The 18448-nt window shown below is 57.5% G+C and overlaps 2 protein-coding genes across 4 annotated transcripts in view; one reads left to right on the forward strand and one right to left on the reverse strand.

Moving 5' to 3' along the window:
- HDLBP (high density lipoprotein binding protein) overlaps positions 1-13359 on the forward strand; it is a 69677-nt gene extending 56318 nt beyond the window's left edge. For all 3 annotated transcript variants that reach the window (XM_024756220.1, XM_024756287.1, XM_024756344.1), the window contains 12 exons: positions 207-425; positions 2542-2763; positions 2861-3079; positions 3599-3737; positions 5763-5917; positions 6701-6805; positions 7053-7187; positions 8291-8434; positions 10026-10211; positions 10683-10799; positions 10904-11032; positions 11144-13359. In XM_024756220.1, coding sequence (XP_024611988.1) covers positions 207-425; positions 2542-2763; positions 2861-3079; positions 3599-3737; positions 5763-5917; positions 6701-6805; positions 7053-7187; positions 8291-8434; positions 10026-10211; positions 10683-10799; positions 10904-11032; positions 11144-11230 — 1857 coding nt within the window. In that variant the 3' untranslated portion in view covers positions 11231-13359. The remainder of the gene's footprint in view (positions 1-206; positions 426-2541; positions 2764-2860; positions 3080-3598; positions 3738-5762; positions 5918-6700; positions 6806-7052; positions 7188-8290; positions 8435-10025; positions 10212-10682; positions 10800-10903; positions 11033-11143) is intronic.
- A 2470-nt stretch (positions 13360-15829) lies between these two features.
- Positions 15830-18448, reverse strand: part of ANO7 (anoctamin 7) — a 23282-nt gene continuing 20663 nt past the window's right edge. Inside the window, 3 exon segments of the mRNA XM_024760310.1 lie at positions 15830-15933; positions 15936-16011; positions 16381-16470. Of these exon segments, the coding sequence (XP_024616078.1) occupies positions 15830-15933; positions 15936-16011; positions 16381-16470 (270 nt within the window).

The following is an 18448-nucleotide window of genomic DNA, read 5'->3' on the forward strand; positions in this document are numbered from 1 at the left end:
CAGTCCCTGTGCTCCGCCTTGAGTAGAGGCAGGGTCCTTGCTTACGGGGCTCTTGGGAGGGTTGGTCCTCGGGCATCTCGGCCCTGCCTCTGCTGCAGGCGCCTGAGGGAGACATCTTGTGTGACATCACGGCTTTCCCTCCGCGGCATGTCTGCCCTTTCCAGCCACACAAAAACCTGGCTCGCTCGTGCTATGTGTCATTTCAGGCCAACATAGCCGAGGTGGAGGTCTCCATCCCTGCCAAGCTGCACAACTCGCTCATCGGCACCAAGGGCCGCCTCATCCGCTCCATCATGGAGGAGTGCGGTGGGGTCCACATCCACTTCCCCGTGGAGGGTTCGGGAAGTGACACCGTGATCATCAGGGGCCCTTCCTCGGATGTGGAGAAGGCCCGGAAACAGCTCCTGCACCTGGCGGAGGAGAAGGTGAGCACTGCCCAGGAGGGTCACTGTGTCTGTCCTCCTCCACACACCCTCTCTGTGTGGCAGGTTAGCAAACACCTATATATACCTGTATGTTTCTGATTCTTGCCCCCACTGAAGGGCCTTTCCAACTCGGATGCCTACATATTCAGTGTAGAAAATTTGCTGCTAGGCTTGTTACTTGGGGCTTTTTCCCTCAAGTATGAGTTACATACAGTAAATCTTAGCGTATAGCTCTGAGTTTCGACAAGCATACGTTCATGTGACCGCCACTCAAATAAAAACGTTTTGACTGTCACCTCCCAAGGTTCTCTGTTGACTCAGTCGCCTTTGCCCTTTTGTTAAAATCCCAGGTACCGCTCTGTTTGTGGACTTGGCTCCGTTTCAGCAGCACCGCAGCGGACGGCCCGCTTTGTGGGACGTCTCGGGAGGCCTTCAGCTTCGTGCTTTTTAAACTGCTCTGTCTCTTCTAGACCCTTCGCCTTTCCATATGCAGTTTGGAGCCAGCTTGTCAATTTCTAGAGCGAAATCCTGCTTGGATTTTGATTGGGGTCACGTTGGATCTGAAGATCAAAGCAGGGAGAATTGTTGTCTCGGCAGTTTTGAATCTTCCAGTCCACATCGATTCAATTTTAAACTCTGATTTTTCATTGGTGTTTTGTAGTTTTTAGTATGAAGATCTTGTTCACGTTTTGTTTGGTTTATATCTGTTTTGTTTTTTAGTGGTATTATAAATGGTCCTTTTTATACGATTGGCACTTCAATTTCCAGTTACTATTGCATGTAGAAGCATATTTGATTTTTGCATATTGGCCTTATTTTATGCATCTGGTCTACAGTTCACTTACCAGTGACAATACCTTTTTTTGTGGATTCTTGTGAGTTTTACAGGTGAAACACACCATCTGTGAACGTGCAGTTCTTTTCCTTTCTGCCCCGTACCGCCTGTGTGTCTTGTTTATTTACTACGTTGCTTGGGCCTCCCGTGCGCTGTTCAGTAGCCATGGTGAGCGGACAGCCTCCCCTGGCGTGGGCTGGGGGCAGCCCTCGGCCCTTCGCCGTGCGGGACGTGAGCTGTGCTCTGGCTCTTTGGCAGTCGCTCTTTATGCAGCTGAGGAAGTTCCCTTCTGTTCCGAGTGTGCTGAGCGTTTTTTTCAGGAATGGGTGTATTGTAGGATCTGTTGACATGATCACCTGGTTTGTCTTTTTTTAGTGTAGATATTAGATTGATTTGGTGTGTAACCAACTGTGGTGTTTCCGGGGTGAACCCCACCTGGTTTGGTGCGTCATCCTGTATCATGTTGCTCGGCTGGACTCCGCTAACTCGCTAGCTTTTTTAGAATGCTGCTGTTGGCGAGTGTCTGTCTGAAAAATGGAGGATCCTCGTGGTGTTTTGTGACACCGGCACTTAAAGGTAACAGACTTAGGCTGTTCACCGTTTAGCTTGGGGGCCGGGCTTCATGACAAGAGAAAGGAGAGTGGTTGCCCGGCATGGGCTTGTCCACCTGGGGGTGTGTCCCCCTCACATTCTCCTGGCGCTTCTTCCAGAGGAACCGGCATCTCAGCGAGGTCGCCAGGCCAGGGCCTTTTGTGGCGTCAGATGTGGGCCTTGGTTGGCTTGGCCGTCTCCGAGTTGGAGGTTGCAGCTGGTGGTGCGTAGGTCACCTGGAGCCCTAGGGAGTGAGGACTGGACAGGGCGCCGTCCACTGGCGTCGGGAGCAGTGTGGGTGCCCGGGCCTGGGAGAGGCTCCCGGCGTGCCATGGGCTTCCTGTTGTGCGGGTGCAGTCCCCCCAGCCCACGTCCCCTTTGCAGATGGAGATGGAGAGCAGCTCGCAGAAGCTTGGTCATTGCTGGTCAGTGGCAGGCCTGGGGCTCTAGGCTGAGTGCTGTCCCCACCTTGGTGTCTCTGATTGTGGAGGGGAGGAAATGCGAGTACCGTGTTGTCCGGGTGTCTGTCCACGTGCTTGCTGAGGTTTGAGTAGCCCCCTTTGGAGGGACGTTGGTGACACTGTGAGGAGAACTCCCTCTCACAGCGCCATCCCCTAGGCCCTCTTCGTCACCTGCTCCAGGGCCCAGGCAGGTGGCTCAGGCCAACAAACGTGGGGTTGGTTTCTGCAGCAAACCAAGAGTTTCACTGTCGACATCCGCGCCAAGCCGGAGTATCACAAGTTCCTCATCGGCAAAGGGGGCGGCAACATCCGCAAGGTGCGTGACAGCACCGGGGCCCGCGTCATCTTCCCGGCGGCTGAGGACAGGGACCAGGACCTGATCACCATCATAGGGAAGGAGGGCGCCGTCAGGGAGGCCCAGAAGGAGCTGGAGGCCCTGATCCGGAGCCTGGTGAGGCCTGGTGGGGGCCGGGCCCTGGCTGGGGGCCCCGGGGTCCCGGCGTGCTCAGCAGGGCGGGTCACACTGCGCCCTTCTCGCAACGCCGCAGGACAACGTGGTTGAAGACTATATGCTGGTGGACCCCAAGCACCACCGTCACTTTGTCATCCGGAGAGGCCAGGTCCTGCGCGAGATCGCTGAGGAGTACGGCGGCGTGATGGTTAGCTTCCCACGCTCCGGCACGCAGAGCGACAAGGTCACCCTCAAGGGGGCCAAGGACTGCGTGGAGGCAGCCAAGAAGCGCATCCAGGAGATCATCGAGGACCTGGTGGGCGCCCGGGAGGCTCGGCAGGGTTCCGGGCCCCGAGGCGGGTGGACGCTCCCTCGGCAGCGCCAGGGGTCTGGTGTTCAGCCTCCTTCCTGATGGTGGGTGGGCATCCCACAAGGACCGGCCACCCCCTGCTCCTCCCAAGGGGAGAGGTCCCCTGAAAACGTGTGGGGTTTCTGAACCAGCCTTTAGAACCTCACCCTCCTTGTGGACCAGCCCAGCCTCCAAACGTCATCCCTTGAGGGATGGCACCTAACAGCATCTCCTGCAGTGCGGTGGGGGAGGGGCCCTCCTTTGTCTGCAGAGCAGTGAGATGTTGTTACATTCTAGTCCTGGGCGGTTCGGTTTTTGGGAAGCGCTTCAGAAAGAGGCCTCCCCTTTGGCCCTGCCCTGCACCGCAGGCTGTCCATATGCTGGGAAGCGGCTATAGGGGGACGGAAACGAAAGCGATGGATGTGAATTTGACCCTAAGCAGCTAACCTTTGCCGGTTGTTTTCTTTTTGCTCTGTCTCCCCACAGGAAGCCCAGGTGACCATAGAATGCGCCATACCGCAGAAGTTCCATCGATCGGTCATGGGCCCCAAAGGTTCCAAAATCCAACAGATTACTCGGGACTATAACGTTCAGATTAAATTCCCAGACAGAGAAGAGAACCCAGGTGAGTCCCTGCGGTGAGCACTGTGCTTGTGCTTGTGAAGCGGAGTGTGTGTGTGTGTGCGCGCGCGGTCCCAGCCTAGGGTAGGTGGTGGCGGCTGTTGGCTGTCCGGGTGAAGCTCCTCCCGTCCTGGGGCTCCTGCGCGGGTGCGCTGCCAGCACGGTCGGCTGTCCTGGGGGCTTCCAGAGGTCAGGGTCACTCCCTGGTTTCTCAGAGGTGGGCTGTGTTAGTTGCTCCAGGGTGGTGAGGTGCCCTTCAAATCTCCTAGAGGTTCACAGCTGCTGGTGACCAAGCCAGGGGAGAGCAAAGCACCTGCAGCCTCCTGTGCAGTGGGATCCCTGAGCGCAGGCCTGCCACTTTTTCCGGGCCCTCTGCGTGCCACGTGTGCTGGGCTCCGTCCTGGCAGCACCTCCTCCCCGTCGCCAGCACCCCTCTCATGAGGCAGCCACTGACCGGCTGGAGGGCACCGTCTGAATGGCTGGCTGCCCTTATGGGATGGCCCTTCGGCTCCAGGTGTCCTGCCTGTCACCTGGTTGTGCTTGTACCCCCGGGGACGGGACGGGGCAGGGCAGGGTGATCGGTGGTCAGGGAGGTGACCTGCGGGAAAGAGATCTAGCTGGTGTCTCAGACCCAACTTTGTAAATCCCGTGTCCTCCTTGCTTGCCCATCTTCTTCCTGTTGACCCATCGGGTCTGGTGGCAACCCTGTGGCCTGCAGGGTGCACTCCCATTGCTCTATCCTCTGTCCTCTAACGGAGCTTGTCATGGCTGTTGAAGCTCCTGGTTTCCTGAGAAGATGGGCTGTTTCCTCTGTCCTCTAACGGAGCTTGTCATGGCTGTTGAAGCTCCTGGTTTCCTGAGAAGATGGGCTGTTTCCTCTGTCCTCTAACGGAGCTTGTCATGGCTGTTGAAGCTCCTGGTTTCCTGAGAAGATGGGCTGTTTCCTCTGTCCTCTAACGGAGCTTGTCATGGCTGTTGAAGCTCCTGGTTTCCTGAGAAGATGGGCTGTTTCCTCTGTCCTCTAACGGAGCTTGTCATGGCTGTTGAAGCTCCTGGTTTCCTGAGAAGATGGGCTGTTTCCTCTGTCCTCTAACGGAGCTTGTCATGGCTGTTGAAGCTCCTGGTTTCCTGAGAAGATGGGCTGTTTTGAGTAGAAACGAGTTAAATCGTATTTGTCACATCTTATGTTTCACACTTGAATGTTTACTTCCTAATTTTGAAACTTCACATTAAAGAAAAATTACACAGGATGGTGTAAAGATACATCCAGATTCACTCCCCTCACTTACACACAGGCACGCTTGTTTTTTTCTGAGTTATTTAAATGTAATCTTGAGACCCACCCTTTACCTGTAGTGGCTTCTTCGTAGGGATGAGAGCAATTCTCTTCTATCACTCACCAGACTCAGAAGATCCAGTGTTACGTGATACTGCGGCCTAGTTCGTCGTCCACATGCAGGTTCTGCTGATCTTAAAAGCGTCCTGCCGAGCCCACACCTTTCCCCAGCTCAGTCCAGGATCATGATTGCTTTAGGCCGTTGTGTCTGTGTGCTCATTTGCTCCTGGGTTCTGTCTTGCTCCACGAATGTCATGTTGTTTATTTCGGTCACGCCCAGATCCTAGAGGGGCCAGGGGAGCCACGCCGCCGGCTCCCGTGCCCCCCAGTGCTCTTGGATTTGCTGGCTTCCTGGCACAAGAAGCTGGCCCCTCCCCAGCCATCTTCTCCATCCCCTCCTGGCTGCCTCCGCCCAGCACGGGTCACTTGGGTTGTCATGACCACCCGGGCACTGGTCTCCTTCCCTCTCGGGCTCAGTGGGCCCTGCTCCGCGCCCCTCCCGCGGGTCTGTCTCCTCCCCCAGCCAGACAGCGTCCTCCCAGAGTCAGGCAGGACTCTTCCCTCCCCACCAGCACCCGCCGTAGGCGCTGGACCAGTGCATGGGTCTGGGCAGGGACCAGCATCACGGGGTGGCCCGTAGGACGGCCTGGGCCTGGCGCTCAGCAGCTTGAGCTGCCCCTTCCCCGTCCCCAGTGCACAGCGTGGAGCCTGCTGTCCAGGAGAATGGTGACGACGCGGGGGAGGGGAGGGATGGCAAGGAGGCCGAGCCCGGCTCCCCCAGAAGGTGCGACATCATCGTCATCTCCGGCCGGAAGGAGAAGTGTGAGGCCGCCAAGGAAGCCCTCGAGGTGCGTTCAGAACCCCACCACCACTCCTGCATCCCTGGGGGCCCATCAGCAGGCACGGGGTGGGGGCGGGGAGGGAGAGCGGGTCTAGTCACTTGAGCCCAGGCACCTCGGCTCGCACTGCGGAAGGTGCTGGACTGGGTCACAGCCCAGGAGCAGGGCTGCAGGCCCGGGGCCAAGGACGGGCGCGGAGCTGGCGGGGCTCGGACTCACCCTCCGTGGTGTGCAGCTGCCGGGGCTCACAAGGATGAGTAATTGCTGAGCACCACCTCAGTGGGCAGAACAGGGGTTCTGTCGTATCACGGGTCAAGTGGGGCAAGCAGCTTGCCGAGGTAAAGGGCACGGTCGGGGCTGCAGTCGGGATAGTGGAGTCTGTGGTCCCGGTGGTGTCCCATTGCTCTGACCCACTCTAGGGTCTCAGCGAGGCTGGGATCAGGGCGAGCCTCTGTGTGAGCCCCACTCCCCTCCTCTGTGGGCCCCTGATGCCTCTCCCTGGAGTTGTGCTGCTTTGCTTCTGCAAGGGGCTGCCGTGTTGAGTATAGGCCCGGGTCTGTTTGCTCTGCCAGCATTGACCTGAAGACTGCATTCCACGTCCTTTTTCCGTGTCCTCTGTTGAGTCAAAGGTCTAGGCAGCATTCTCGGTCCGAGTGGAACGGCACAAAAGGTTCGAGAAAGCGGTCTGATTGTCACAGGCTCGTCCCCTGTGCTCCATGAAGACCTGTTGCTGAGCCCACAGGGTCCCCCTGCTCTTCGCTCTCAGGCCTAACCTCACCCCCTGCCCTGCAGGCGCTGGTTCCCGTCACCATTGAAGTGGAGGTGCCTTTTGACCTTCACCGGTACATCATCGGGCAGAAGGGAAGCGGGATCCGCAAGATGATGGACGAGTTTGAGGTACAGCTGTTGGCGGGTCCTTTCCCTGGAGACCAGGTGTCGGGGGGGGGTGCCCCCCAGGTCAGGAGGTCAGCCCTCGGAGTGGGGCTTCACGTCCCACCCGCCTTGTCCTGAGCCTGCAGTTGTGTCCCTGGCCAAAGGGACAGGTGGACAGCTGATCACGGCTCCCAAGCTCCCCGCTGGTGGGGACCAGATAGACACGTGTCTGTCCTGCACGTGCATCAGGCCTGTCCCCGTCTCCGCACAGGTGAATATTCACGTCCCGGCACCTGAACTGCAGTCTGACATCATCGCCATCACGGGCCTGGCTGCGAATTTGGACCGGGCCAAGGCTGGGCTGCTGGAGCGGGTGAAGGAGCTGCAGGCAGAGCAAGAGGACCGGGTGAGGGCCGGGCGGGGCTGCGTGGGCCAGGGAGGATCACCCGGGGGCCCCGACCTCCAGCTCCCGGGCTGCCCCTCAGCCAGTGAAGTCAGGTGGCAGTGGGAGAGCCAGTTGACCCCCCCGTGCAGCGAGCTTTCATCAGAGGCAATGTTGGGGCCGTGGCCCTTTCTTCTTGACGTAACGGTGGCAAAGGAGGGCTTCCACGTTAATTAGCTGTTTCTTAAGTAAATCTGAAGACATTTGCCAACCTTACAGGGAAGGTTCAGCTGGGGAGGCCTGGGAGCCATTGCTAGGAAAGACCCCCTCGCCCCCCAACATGTGACTGTGGTCCCAGACGGCTCCCACTGACGCCCTTGGTGCTGGTTCCCTGCCGCTGGGGACGTGAGAAGCCGCTTTGCGTCTCTGTGGGGCTGGCGTTTGGAGGATGACATGAGTGATGCCCGCAGGGGCGGGTGTTTGGAAACTTGAAGCACCATTACATTTCATGTGGGGGTAACGGACTCCTTGCTGAGGGGAACCTTCCTGGCGTCTGGTGATGGGGCAGGGCCCGTGAACCTCACGAGTCTGTGGTCCCCACTGTCTCAGCCTCGGCACAGGCCATGGGGGCCCTTCTCTGCCCAGGGCTTTGCCTGAGCCTCTGCCTGTGGACATCCCTTCGCGCTTTTGTTCCCTTTTGTGGGTTTTTTGTTGGTTTGGTTTGGTTTTGGGGTTTTTTTTTTTTGCCTGCTTTCATACCCCTACCCCAAAAGACCCAGAACTTTTTAATACTTACTCATCAGGTCTCTGTTTCACAAGTTAGGGTAGTAGAGCCCAGGGCTTGCTGTGTGCTGTGCCAGGCCTGTCGGTTACCAGCACGCAGCTTTCCCTCTTTTCTGAAGGATCTGTGCTCGTGGTTGTGGAGTGGTCAGGTCCTCGGGTTCTCATTACTAGCTGATGGCGGAAGGGGCGCAGCAGCTAGCGGGAAGGCCGTGTCTCGTTCTTGTTGCAGAGGTGACGACGGATCCCTTCCAGGTTGAGGATGGAAGGGGCGCGTGGGCGCGCGATGCTGAGGGCCGAGGCGGACGTGCCCCACCCCCCCTCACTCTCTCTTGTCCCATCTGCAGGCTTTAAGGAGTTTTAAGCTGAGTGTCACTGTAGACCCCAAATATCACCCCAAAATCATCGGGAGGAAGGGGGCAGTGATCACCCAAATCCGCTTGGAGCATGACGTGAACATCCAGTTTCCTGATAAGGATGATGGGAACCAGGTAAGGAGGACCCCACTTGAGTCAAACGCCACGGTGGAGCGCTTCAGGGGCAGAGGGGCTCTCGGGGGTCTTCGTCCTGACCTGGGGACAGTGACCACGCAAACTTAGGGCATATCCAGAGGGGTGGTGAGAGTAGCAGGTCTCTAGGGAGCTGATTGTGGCTTGGGGTCTGGGCCCATGTTGGCCCAGGCCAGCGCACGAGGCTTCTCTGTCATGGGCTTGGAGCACTTTTCCCGTGCCCACCTGGCCCTCCACCTGCTGCACTCAGAGGGCGGTGGAAGGCAGCCCCTCCCCCCAGACATAGCCCCCAGGCTGTCGCATACCCCTTCCTGCCCCCTCCCTCGCGCTTTCTGCCCCTCAGGCTCAACCTCTGGGAGGTGACCTGGGCCCTCCTGCCCCCCGCCCTGCCTCCTCTCCTCCCAGCCTCTTACTGCTCTGGACTCAGCCCCTGGCATCCTCACTGACCCCACTGACCCTCCCCGGCACATCCTGAGCAGTGCCGTTCCGTCACCTCTGTATTTCTAAGCAGTGTTCATAAAACTACCGTTCTTCTTCATTTGTGACCTTTTAACATTATCTTGACCTTGAGAATTTAGCTCAAACTCTTCGCCTTCACTACCTTTTATTTCCCCCAACTTTTCCACGTGATCATCAGTTTTTTAGTCACTGTTTATAGTGTTGCGATTACTTTGGTTAGCATTCCATGAGCCAGGTGGGGCTGAGTGGTCCTGGGTCGCATTCGTCGCTTTTTCCTGTGAGGCTTATGCTGCGTTTGCAGTCTGTTCTGTGCTGTTGTGTACTTGGCGGACGATGGGCCCGCCAGCTGGTGGGAGTCTGGGCTCTGCTGGGCTGGGTTCTGGGTGGAGCCCGCCGCCCACCGTCTGCATTTGCTTCTTCGGGACCGGAGGCACCTGGCCGCAGCCCTGGTGTGTCCTGGCATTTCTCTTGTCTCTCTCCTGGCGTGGGTCACCGAGTTCCTGCTCTTCTGTTTTGTGTCCAGTTGTTCGTTTGTGTCCTGTGGTCCTTCTACGTCGTGTTGTGTTCTTCGGTGTGGGCGTAGTGCTCTTCCCTGTCCTGAGGAGCATGGCTTTAGGTTGTCACTTCTAGTTTCCTTCTCTCTGCCTTGAGTTACCCATTTGCTCTGCTCATCTTTACGGCTCTGGCGTCTCACCTGCTTGTTTGAGGAGCAGGGGTGCCGGCCACGGTTGTCCGCACCTTGTCTCCAGGTCGGTGTGTCTGTCCAGCGGAGACGCCTCCAGTGGAGGCCACCCACCCCCGTGCCCTCAGCTGCCAGCATCCCCTCGGCTTTGGGGCCCGGTGCCCTTCCTCCTGCTCGTCCGCGACTGTCTTTCTGTTGGAGTGTGTGCGGGGGGCGGGAGAACACAGGTACTGGTAACCTGCTGTTTTAGGCGCTCTCCCTTCTGAGCTGGTTGGGTTTTCCCTCACCCTTAAGGTGAGGCCTTCCTCACCCAGGCCCGCTGAGCGCCTACCCCTCTTCTCACCTCCCCACAGAGCTGCGCCCTGCTGGGTCGGTGCTCGCAGTCAGGCATCCCTGGGTGCCCCCTCTTCTGACCGGATTCTCCTTTATCAGCCCCAGGACCAAATTACCATCACAGGGTACGAGAAGAATACAGAAGCTGCCCGGGATGCCATATTGAAAATTGTGGGTGAACTTGAACAGATGGTTTCTGAGGATGTCCCACTAGACCACCGTGTTCACGCCCGCATCATCGGTGCCCGTGGCAAAGCCATCCGCAAAATCATGGATGAATTCAAGGTGAATCCCCGACCTGATCGTGAAGGGCGTTGAGCCCTAAAAGCACAGCAGGGGGGAGCGGCTGGGTGCTCCGTGCACCATCGAGCCACTTGTTTCCCCATGAGCCAGTTGAGGAGGCAGCGGGGACCACCTGGGGCTTCACCTCTTCCTGCCTGGGTCGCTGACCACACTCGGGAACCGGATTGGGAGACTTCCGAGGCTCAGGTCCCTGTCCCTCAGGTAGAGGTCGCGTGGGGTCACAGCTGTGTGTAGTTGACCCTGTCGGCGGCACCCTGCATGGCCTGCAGAAGGCGGCAGCCCCGTGGTGGCCGATGGCTCTGCATCTGCGAGGGCACATGCGGCTCTGAACACCAGGTGCCCCGCAGGGCCCCGGTCCTCCCGAGGGGGGATCTTCACTAGAAACAGACCGTTCCCAGCCGCACACGACGGGGCCCTCAGAGCTGTCTTAGCTGCTGTGTGTGCTCCTTCCAGGTGGACATTCGCTTCCCACAGAGTGGGGCCCCAGACCCCAACTGCGTGACTGTGACAGGGCTCCCAGAGAACGTGGAGGAGGCCATCGACCACATCCTCAACCTGGAGGAGGAATACGTGAGTCCGGGCTGGGCGGCAGGCACCTGGGGCCGGGTGCAGGGGTGCCCGTCGGGCATCGCTGCTGCAAACTGACACACACCCCCTCCCCCCCGCACCCACAGCTGGCCGACGTGGTGGACAGCGAGGCGCTGCAGCTGTACGTGAAGCCCGCCCCCCACGAGGAGTCTAAGGCGCCGTCCAGGGGCTTCGTGGTGCGTGACGCGCCCTGGACCGCCAGCAGCAGCGAGAAGGTGAGGCTCAGCCGTCCAGCCCCTGCGCGTGTGCCTCGGCGGCCGTTCCAGAAGCTGCTAGGGGGTGGGGGCGGCCTCGTCACTGAAGCCGAGCCCTCTCTCCCCCCACAGGCTCCCGATATGAGCAGCTCCGAGGAGTTTCCCAGCTTTGGGGCTCAGGTGGCCCCCAAGACCCTCCCATGGGGCCCCAAACGATAATGATCAAAGAGCAGAACCCTCTCCAGCCTGCTGACCTGAACCCGCCACGTGATGGTTTGTCTCAATCTGACCCAGCGGCTGGACCCTCCGTAAATTGTCGATGCTCCCCTTCCCCGAGGTCTCACAGCGAAGCCGGCGCCCCGCGCTGTGTGTGGCCCGGTCCCGGGCCTGGTGGCACCCAGCGTAGCGCGGGGCTTGCTCCCAGCCTTCGCTCTGGGCGGCTCTCCACTCTTGTGAACACTAAGGAGGTCACAGGACGGTGTCACCCAGCACGTCGGCGAGGCTCTGGCCTCCGCCAGGAGAGCACCACAGGTGCAGCCGAGTCTACTTCCTGTGTCATGACCTCAGGAAATAAATTTCCTTGACTTTGTAAAAGCCAAAACGTTTGCCCTCTTCCTTTCCCACCCCCCTCCCTCTCTCGTGCCTGCCTGCCATCCAGATGCTCCTCCCTGTAGAATGTGCTCCGCCTTCTTGCAGCTGCCAAAAAGCCCACTTACCCAGACCACAGGGCAGGTCGGGAGGCCCGGTGTGCACACTGGGCGCCCGCAGACCCAAAGGAGAGCCACGGTGGAGCCAGAGGGATCAGGAAGGCAGGAGGGAAATGCGGTTCTTGGGGGGCCCTGGCTTGCCCTGTGTCCCGTCGGGGTCTCTGCCCCGGACCGCACAGGCGCAGGCCCCACGTCTGGTGAGCCTGGTGAGCGCGGGGCCTGAGGAACGCCAGGTGGAGAGGAGGGGGCTGGCCGGGGAGGTGGAGACCACCCACTCCTGCTGGGCGGAGGCCCCACCCTTGGCACGCTGGCTGACTTGGTTTTACACCACCTTCGCTCCCTCGCACCCACCCCTTCCCAGATGCCCCCTGTTGAGTTAGTTGCCTCTTTCTACCTCAGAGCTGGCATGGGGTGTCCCGAGCTTCAGGGTGTGTTTGCTGTGGCCTTGGGGGCTGGAAACCGAGTGCCCGGCTCAAGACTGTGCTGTCCCTCACCCATGGGGTCGGTGGCCAGTGGGCCTGTCCAACGGGGAGCACACGGGCCACCCCCCCAGGTGGCCGCTGATGCATGCTCGAAGGGCAGGCCTCTTGGCCCTGGGGTAGAGAGAGGCTGCCGCTCGGCCGGGACCAGAGGCCCCGGTGCTGCTGGCGGCCTGTATGTCAGGTGTGTGGTAGGTCAGTCCCGCAGTTGGACCCCAGGCCTTGGCGGGTCAGGGTGCCGCGGCCCCAGCCGGCTTGGTCAAGGTCCACCCTGAAGAGGGAAAGGTGGGGCCCCGTGTCCACGGAGGCGACGGGCCACTCTGAGTTGTCTTGCCAGATGCTGGGCCTCCTAGAGGAGCTGCCCTGTGCCCTGGGGACAGTCGTCTCTGCTCTGACCACCTTCTCCCCGCCCCCAGAGTTTTCCTCTCAATTTATTAACTGGAGCTCGGACCCCTTTTGACTCTTCAGTTCCTGAGTAGACCCCGAGTCTAACTGCGGTCGCCTCTGCAAGTCCCCACTAGCTCCGGCGGCCTTAAGTGTGCCCATTCAGAGGCGTGGCCACCTGGGAGAGGAAAGGAGGGGCGTTTGCTCCTGCTGGGTGGGCTGCGTGACCCCGAAGGAGGTGGGGTTGATTGCAACAGGGAGACAGGAGGAAAGGCCCCCCCGCCTCTGGGAGCCTCGCAGGGGAAGGGCCATCCCCTCTTCTCCTTCGGCATGACTTTCGGAGCCTTTCCCACTGGCCCCCCCGGAGTCTGCCCACACCTCCCCCTCCCTCCGTCTTTCCTACAGCATCCAGCCCTGTCCTCCCCAGAGGTAAATTTTTAATTCTGCTAAACGTCATAGATGCAAACTCCCCTTTCCTAAACTGTTTGGGGTCTCGCTCGCTCTGTTTTTGGTTGTTGTTAAAGGGGATGAGATGACTGTGCCCAGGCCTGTCCCCTGCGGCCTCCGATGCTGTGGGGAGAGCCTGGCGGGAATGGGTGCGTGTGTCCGTCTCCTTGTTGAACGTCTTCCATATCATATGTGTCCATGGCTACCATCCATCCCTTGGCCTTAACTTTAAAATTTGGAGATTATATGCAAACATGTGTAAAGGCTCATGAACATGGATGACACTGGAATTTTATAAATTCTAAAATAAAACCCGAAACCAGATACAGTTTATGAGTCCCAGCGTGTGCTCATTCTCTCATTCTTTTTTTTTTTAATAGTGGAATTTTTTTTTTTTTTGGCTGTGTTGGGTCTTTGTTGCTGCGCGCAGGCTTTCTCTAGTTGCGACGAGCAGGGGCTGCTCTTTGTTGTGGTGCGTGGGCTTCTCTTGTAGCGGAGCACGGGCTCTAGGCACATGGACTTCAGTGGTTGTGGCTCGAGGGCTCTAGGTGCGTGGGCTTCAGTAGTTGTGGCGCATGGGCTCAGTAAGTGTGGCGCCCGGGCTTAGTTGCTCCACGGCATGTGGGATCTTCCCAGACCAGGGCTCGAACCTGTGTCCCCTGCATTGGCAGGTGGATTCTTAACCATCATGCCACCAGGGAAGCCCTTGTGCTCAGTCTTGTGAAACCAGGCGTGTCTTCAGCATGCTCTTGAGTGGTAACTGGACACCCACAGGTGTTTGGTGTAGTTCTCCCAGCTGGCACAGGGTTCTTAGCCCTGTGTTAACTGTTCCCGCAGGAGCCACAGCGCTGGGAGGCGTCACTGTTGGGGGCGGACAGTGACCCGGCACTTCCCACTCCTAAACATGCACCCTGCGGGGGCACCAGCAGGCACCAGGAGGTGTGGACGAAGTTTGAAGGCAGAAGTTTGAAGGCAGCGCTGTCCCCAGCAGCTGGGCAGAACGGCTCAGTGGCCGTCTTCATTCAGGGAGCTGACACAGCAGCCGGGGTGGGCTAGTTACGCACGACGCTGCGGGGAAGGCTCGTGGTTGTGCGGCCCGTGGAAAAGGTCGCACCTGTGGGTTCCATCATTCCGTCCCTCCGACGGAGGCCACGTTGGTGGCTACTCTAGGTGGGAGGAGGAGGGTGGTGTGGGAAGGTCCTTGTCAGGACCGCATCCTGGTGACCAGGGCTGTGTCTTCCTTCAAAAGCTGGTTACACTGGTGTGTTCACTTCATGAAAACCCGAGGTGTGACCTAGCATTTCTTATGTTTCCATAAATTTACTTTAAAATTTAAAAAGTTTGAAACAAAGCAACCATCTGCAAGAAAATACAAGGGCGTGGTGCGTGCAGCCCCACCACCCACAAGCGGAAGGACGGCTCATTTTTTAAACAGTGGGTAAGCAAACGGCAGATTCTAAAAAAATGTCAGTGGCCACACCACAGTCTCAGCCCCACGGGTCAAGAAATGCTCGGTGCTGCCCGAGGCCCAGAGCCGTGGGTTTTTAAATAAAGGTGTCAACCGGCAGTTCTGGGGGAAAGCTGGGCGGTGGTGCAGTGCATCAAAGCGCTTTGAAAACCACGTGTCCTTTTTGACACTGCTGTGCACTTCGAGGAGCGTCCCCGAAGGAAACGAAGGTGGGCAGCGTCTCCGGCGTTCATGCCGTGTGATTTCTAACCGCAGAGCAAGAGAACGGTAACAGATGGTGACGTTGGGAGGTGCTGTGTGATCCGAGCCAGGAGAAGGTAAACACAGAGAGAGGTGGTGAAGCCAGTCAGTGGACAGAGTCGAACTGCAGGTACCGTTAAGCTCCCAGCTCTGAAGAGGACCATGTGCACCCAGACAGGCAGAACTTCTTGAAGGAGATGCACCGAGCATCGCAGGAGTGTCCTTTCCTCGAGGCGTTCACTGGTCAGGGGATAAAGTTCAGTCTCCTTCCAAACCTTCCCCATTTGGGCGCTCGCTGCCCGGAGAGAAGGGGTGCCCACTCCTCAGAGCGCACCGTCTGGGGGAGTCAGGTGGTGCCACAGGAGGAGAGGAAAGGGCGGCTCAGAGGCTGTGGACAGGCTGGAAAGGAAAGGGGCTCGAGATGAGAAGACAGACCTGCAGGCCTGGGGACGGGGAACGCGGGGGGACGCAGGGGACGGGGCGGGGGTGGTGGGCAGACTCCCAGCAGGTTTCGCAAGACGCTGCGTGGACAGGGTGGGAAGGGGCGGGGCTGGTCTGGAGAGGGGACACCGCCATCTGAGGGAGAGCACGTGCAGGGAGCACGGAAGAGAAGACAGAGGACAGGAGATGAGCCTCACGGAAGGGCTGAGGGGGATGGAAGCATGAACGGAGCAGCCCGTGGCGGAAGCCACCTCCTATGCCTGCCAGGCGATGGGGAGGGGGGAGGGGCAGGGGCTGGAAGGACCGGAGCCGTCCTGCCCCAGGGGAGTGAGGAGACAGCACTGGTCCCTGGGGCTGGGCAGGAGCTGCCTGATACCCCCGGGCACAGCATGCCCAGTGCTCCAGGTACCACGCTGCAGTTGGCCGGCCGTGGGCGCCACAGCAGGCCTGAGGGGCCAGGAGACGGGCTGTGGCCACTGAGGGTGGTGAGCCTTCGACAGCTCCGCATCTCCCCCCCGCCCTCCAGGTGGGGCTGCTCTCAGAGCGACCCCTTTGCCTCTGGCTCCTGGCAGCCTAGGCTTGTGGGCCCAGATTCATCTCTGAGCCCGAGGGCTGCTCCTTCCGCCCCGTTTGTTCCACCAAGAACCTGTTTTCAGGAAAGGGCAGAGAAGGGGGAGCGGGACAGCAGCAGAGCATCGGGGGATGGGGCGCTCACCTCGTCCTCGGCTAGTGCCTGCTTGGCCAGGTAGTACTCCGCTTCACCTTGATCTCCACAGATCCGGGGACGTCAGGCACCAAGAGGTCAAGGACCCGGCCGATGGAGAACACCACGTGCTGGGGGCAGGGCACCCCCACCCCTTGGCAAAACAAGTGCCCAGGGTGGCCTTCGTGGGGCACCTGCTCCTCAGGTGTGGGTTGAGCGGACAGCAAGCATCAGTGCAGAAAAGGAAACTCCCGGAAGAGGCAGAGGCCACAGCGACAGAGACCACCCCTTGGCTTCCGTGGGACACTCCTCAGTGCCCAGGGCATTCTGACGTCCACACAGCTGGAGACAGAGGCCAGGCAGGGAAGGGATGCAGAGGACTGTGATCTGAACAAGGTGACACAGCAGTGAGCGCCCTTGGGCACGCCAAGCCCTGCACACCTTGTGCTGGGATTAGGCAGAGTACTGGGGGTGGGCAGTGGGGCCCACCATGCTGGTGCCTCACACACGATGATGAAGGCCAGGTGGATAGCCAGAAGATTCCAGTAGATCCGGGCATGATGTCCATCATCCCCCCGAAAGCCCGATACCTGCAGGAGACATGGGGCTCAGTGGGGAGCCAGGCTGAGGGTGCCAGACGCACTTCTCAGCTTCTCCTCCTCACCGGCTGGGCTTACCAGCGAGGGTACTGGGAGCAGGGAATGTCCCCACGCAGGCTGCCCGGCCAGCTCCTTTGCTCTCCTGAGCACGACACTGGGCTTTGCTGGCTAGTTCAGATTGAATGGTCATCTTGCCGTCCTTTCATGTCCTCCGTATTTCTGTGTTGTGGTAACAAAGCATTACCAGGGCCAACTTTGTAGGAAAAGAAAAAAGCCAAAAATCTTGAAAATAAAAATTCCCCAAAGAACGGGCTATACTTTAAGTGGCTAAACGAGACATGACAGAAGGGACACATCGTGGGAGCTGGAAGACAATTACGCAGTGCTGAGGCCCAGAAAGACAGACAAATAGGAGAGAGTGCTCAAGACACATGGGGGAATGGAGATGCTCCAACAGCAGAGAAGGTCAGGGAGCATGGAGAATCACTGCCTGAAGGAATGCGGCTCTTCCAGAACTAAAGGAAGGCATCACTCTAGATCAGCAGCACCTGCTGGGTCTCAGTGAGAAACTTAACCCTTCTGTGACAGGCCCGTTAGTGACACAGATGAAGGAAAATGAAAAAGTCTTAAATGCAACGAATGCTTCTAACAAGAAAAGCCAGTGCACGAAAGAGAAATATTTAGAAAGAGCTAAGGGAAAATACTTAACCTAGAATTTTATACCTGCCATTTGAAGGACAAAATGAACATGCTTAAGAGTTCACCAGCCACACCGTTCCTAAAAGTGCCTTTATTAAAGGATAAACTTCAGGGAGAAGAAAAATGAACTCAGAGGAAAGATAATGCATAAGAAAACACTGTAGCCACAGAAGTTAATGAAATACACCAGAGTTGTGATTAACAAGTGACTAAAAGTGTTTTGTCTTCTTCTAGTAGTAAAATTAAAATCTGAACAATAAAGCTTAGAAGCCTGACCTAATGGGTATATGTAGAACCTTGCTCCAAAATTAATAAAGATTCTGTTTAGGTTCACTTGAAACGTATGCAAAAATCCATTGTGACCAGCAGATCCTAAAGGGAGACTCAACAAATGTGAGGTTTACATCATGTCAACTCTTCAGGCTCTCTGACCTCCGTGCAGTTAAACCACAAATGATTTCTTAAAAGTAGCAAAAACAAAACTCTGTGTGTTTGGGAAATTACTTTCCTAAGTGATTCATGGATAAATAGGTAAATCACAATTGAAGTGATGAAATATTTAGAAGTGAAGAATAGAAGTATTATCAACACTAGTGGAATGAAGCTTTTAAAAAGTATGTTCAGGGGCTTCCCTGGTGGTGCAGTGGTTAAGAATCTGCCTGCCAATGCAGGGGACACGGGTTCGAGCCCTGGTCCGGGAAGATCCCACATGCCATGGAGCAACTAAGCCCATGCGCCACAACTACTGAGCCTGTGCTCTGGAGCCCGCAAGCCACAACTACTGAAGCCCGCACGCCTACAGCCTGTGCTCCGCAACAAGAGAAGCCACTGCAATGAGAAGCCCGTGCACTGCAACAAAGAGTAGCCCCTGCTCGCGGCAACTAGAGAAAGCCCACGCACAGCAACAAAGACCCAAAGCAGCCAAAAATAAATAAATAAATTTATAAAAAGTATGTTCAAATAAATTTATAGACACAATTTGTTTATTAAAACCCAAGAAGTCTGAAACGAGTTAAGGTTTCAACTCAGAAAATTGATTTTCAAGAGGAAATACACGTACTATATCTGGAAAGAAAATGGGGCCATAACTACAAAACGAGGTCTTAAGAGAATATAAGTTCATGTCGTTACATTCTAAAGCTTAACTGAAACAGTTTTCCGTAAAAACAAATACTAAATACCAAAATTGACTCAGGAAGAACTAGAAAAAGAAAAGAAGCTTGTACCCATGGAAGGAATGGGGTTGGTGATCAAGATCCCTCCCGCAGGT

This window comes from Neophocaena asiaeorientalis, unplaced genomic scaffold, assembly GCF_003031525.2.
Source record: "Neophocaena asiaeorientalis asiaeorientalis breed wild unplaced genomic scaffold, Neophocaena_asiaeorientalis_V1.1 scaffold185, whole genome shotgun sequence".
Lineage (NCBI taxonomy): Eukaryota > Metazoa > Chordata > Mammalia > Artiodactyla > Phocoenidae > Neophocaena > Neophocaena asiaeorientalis.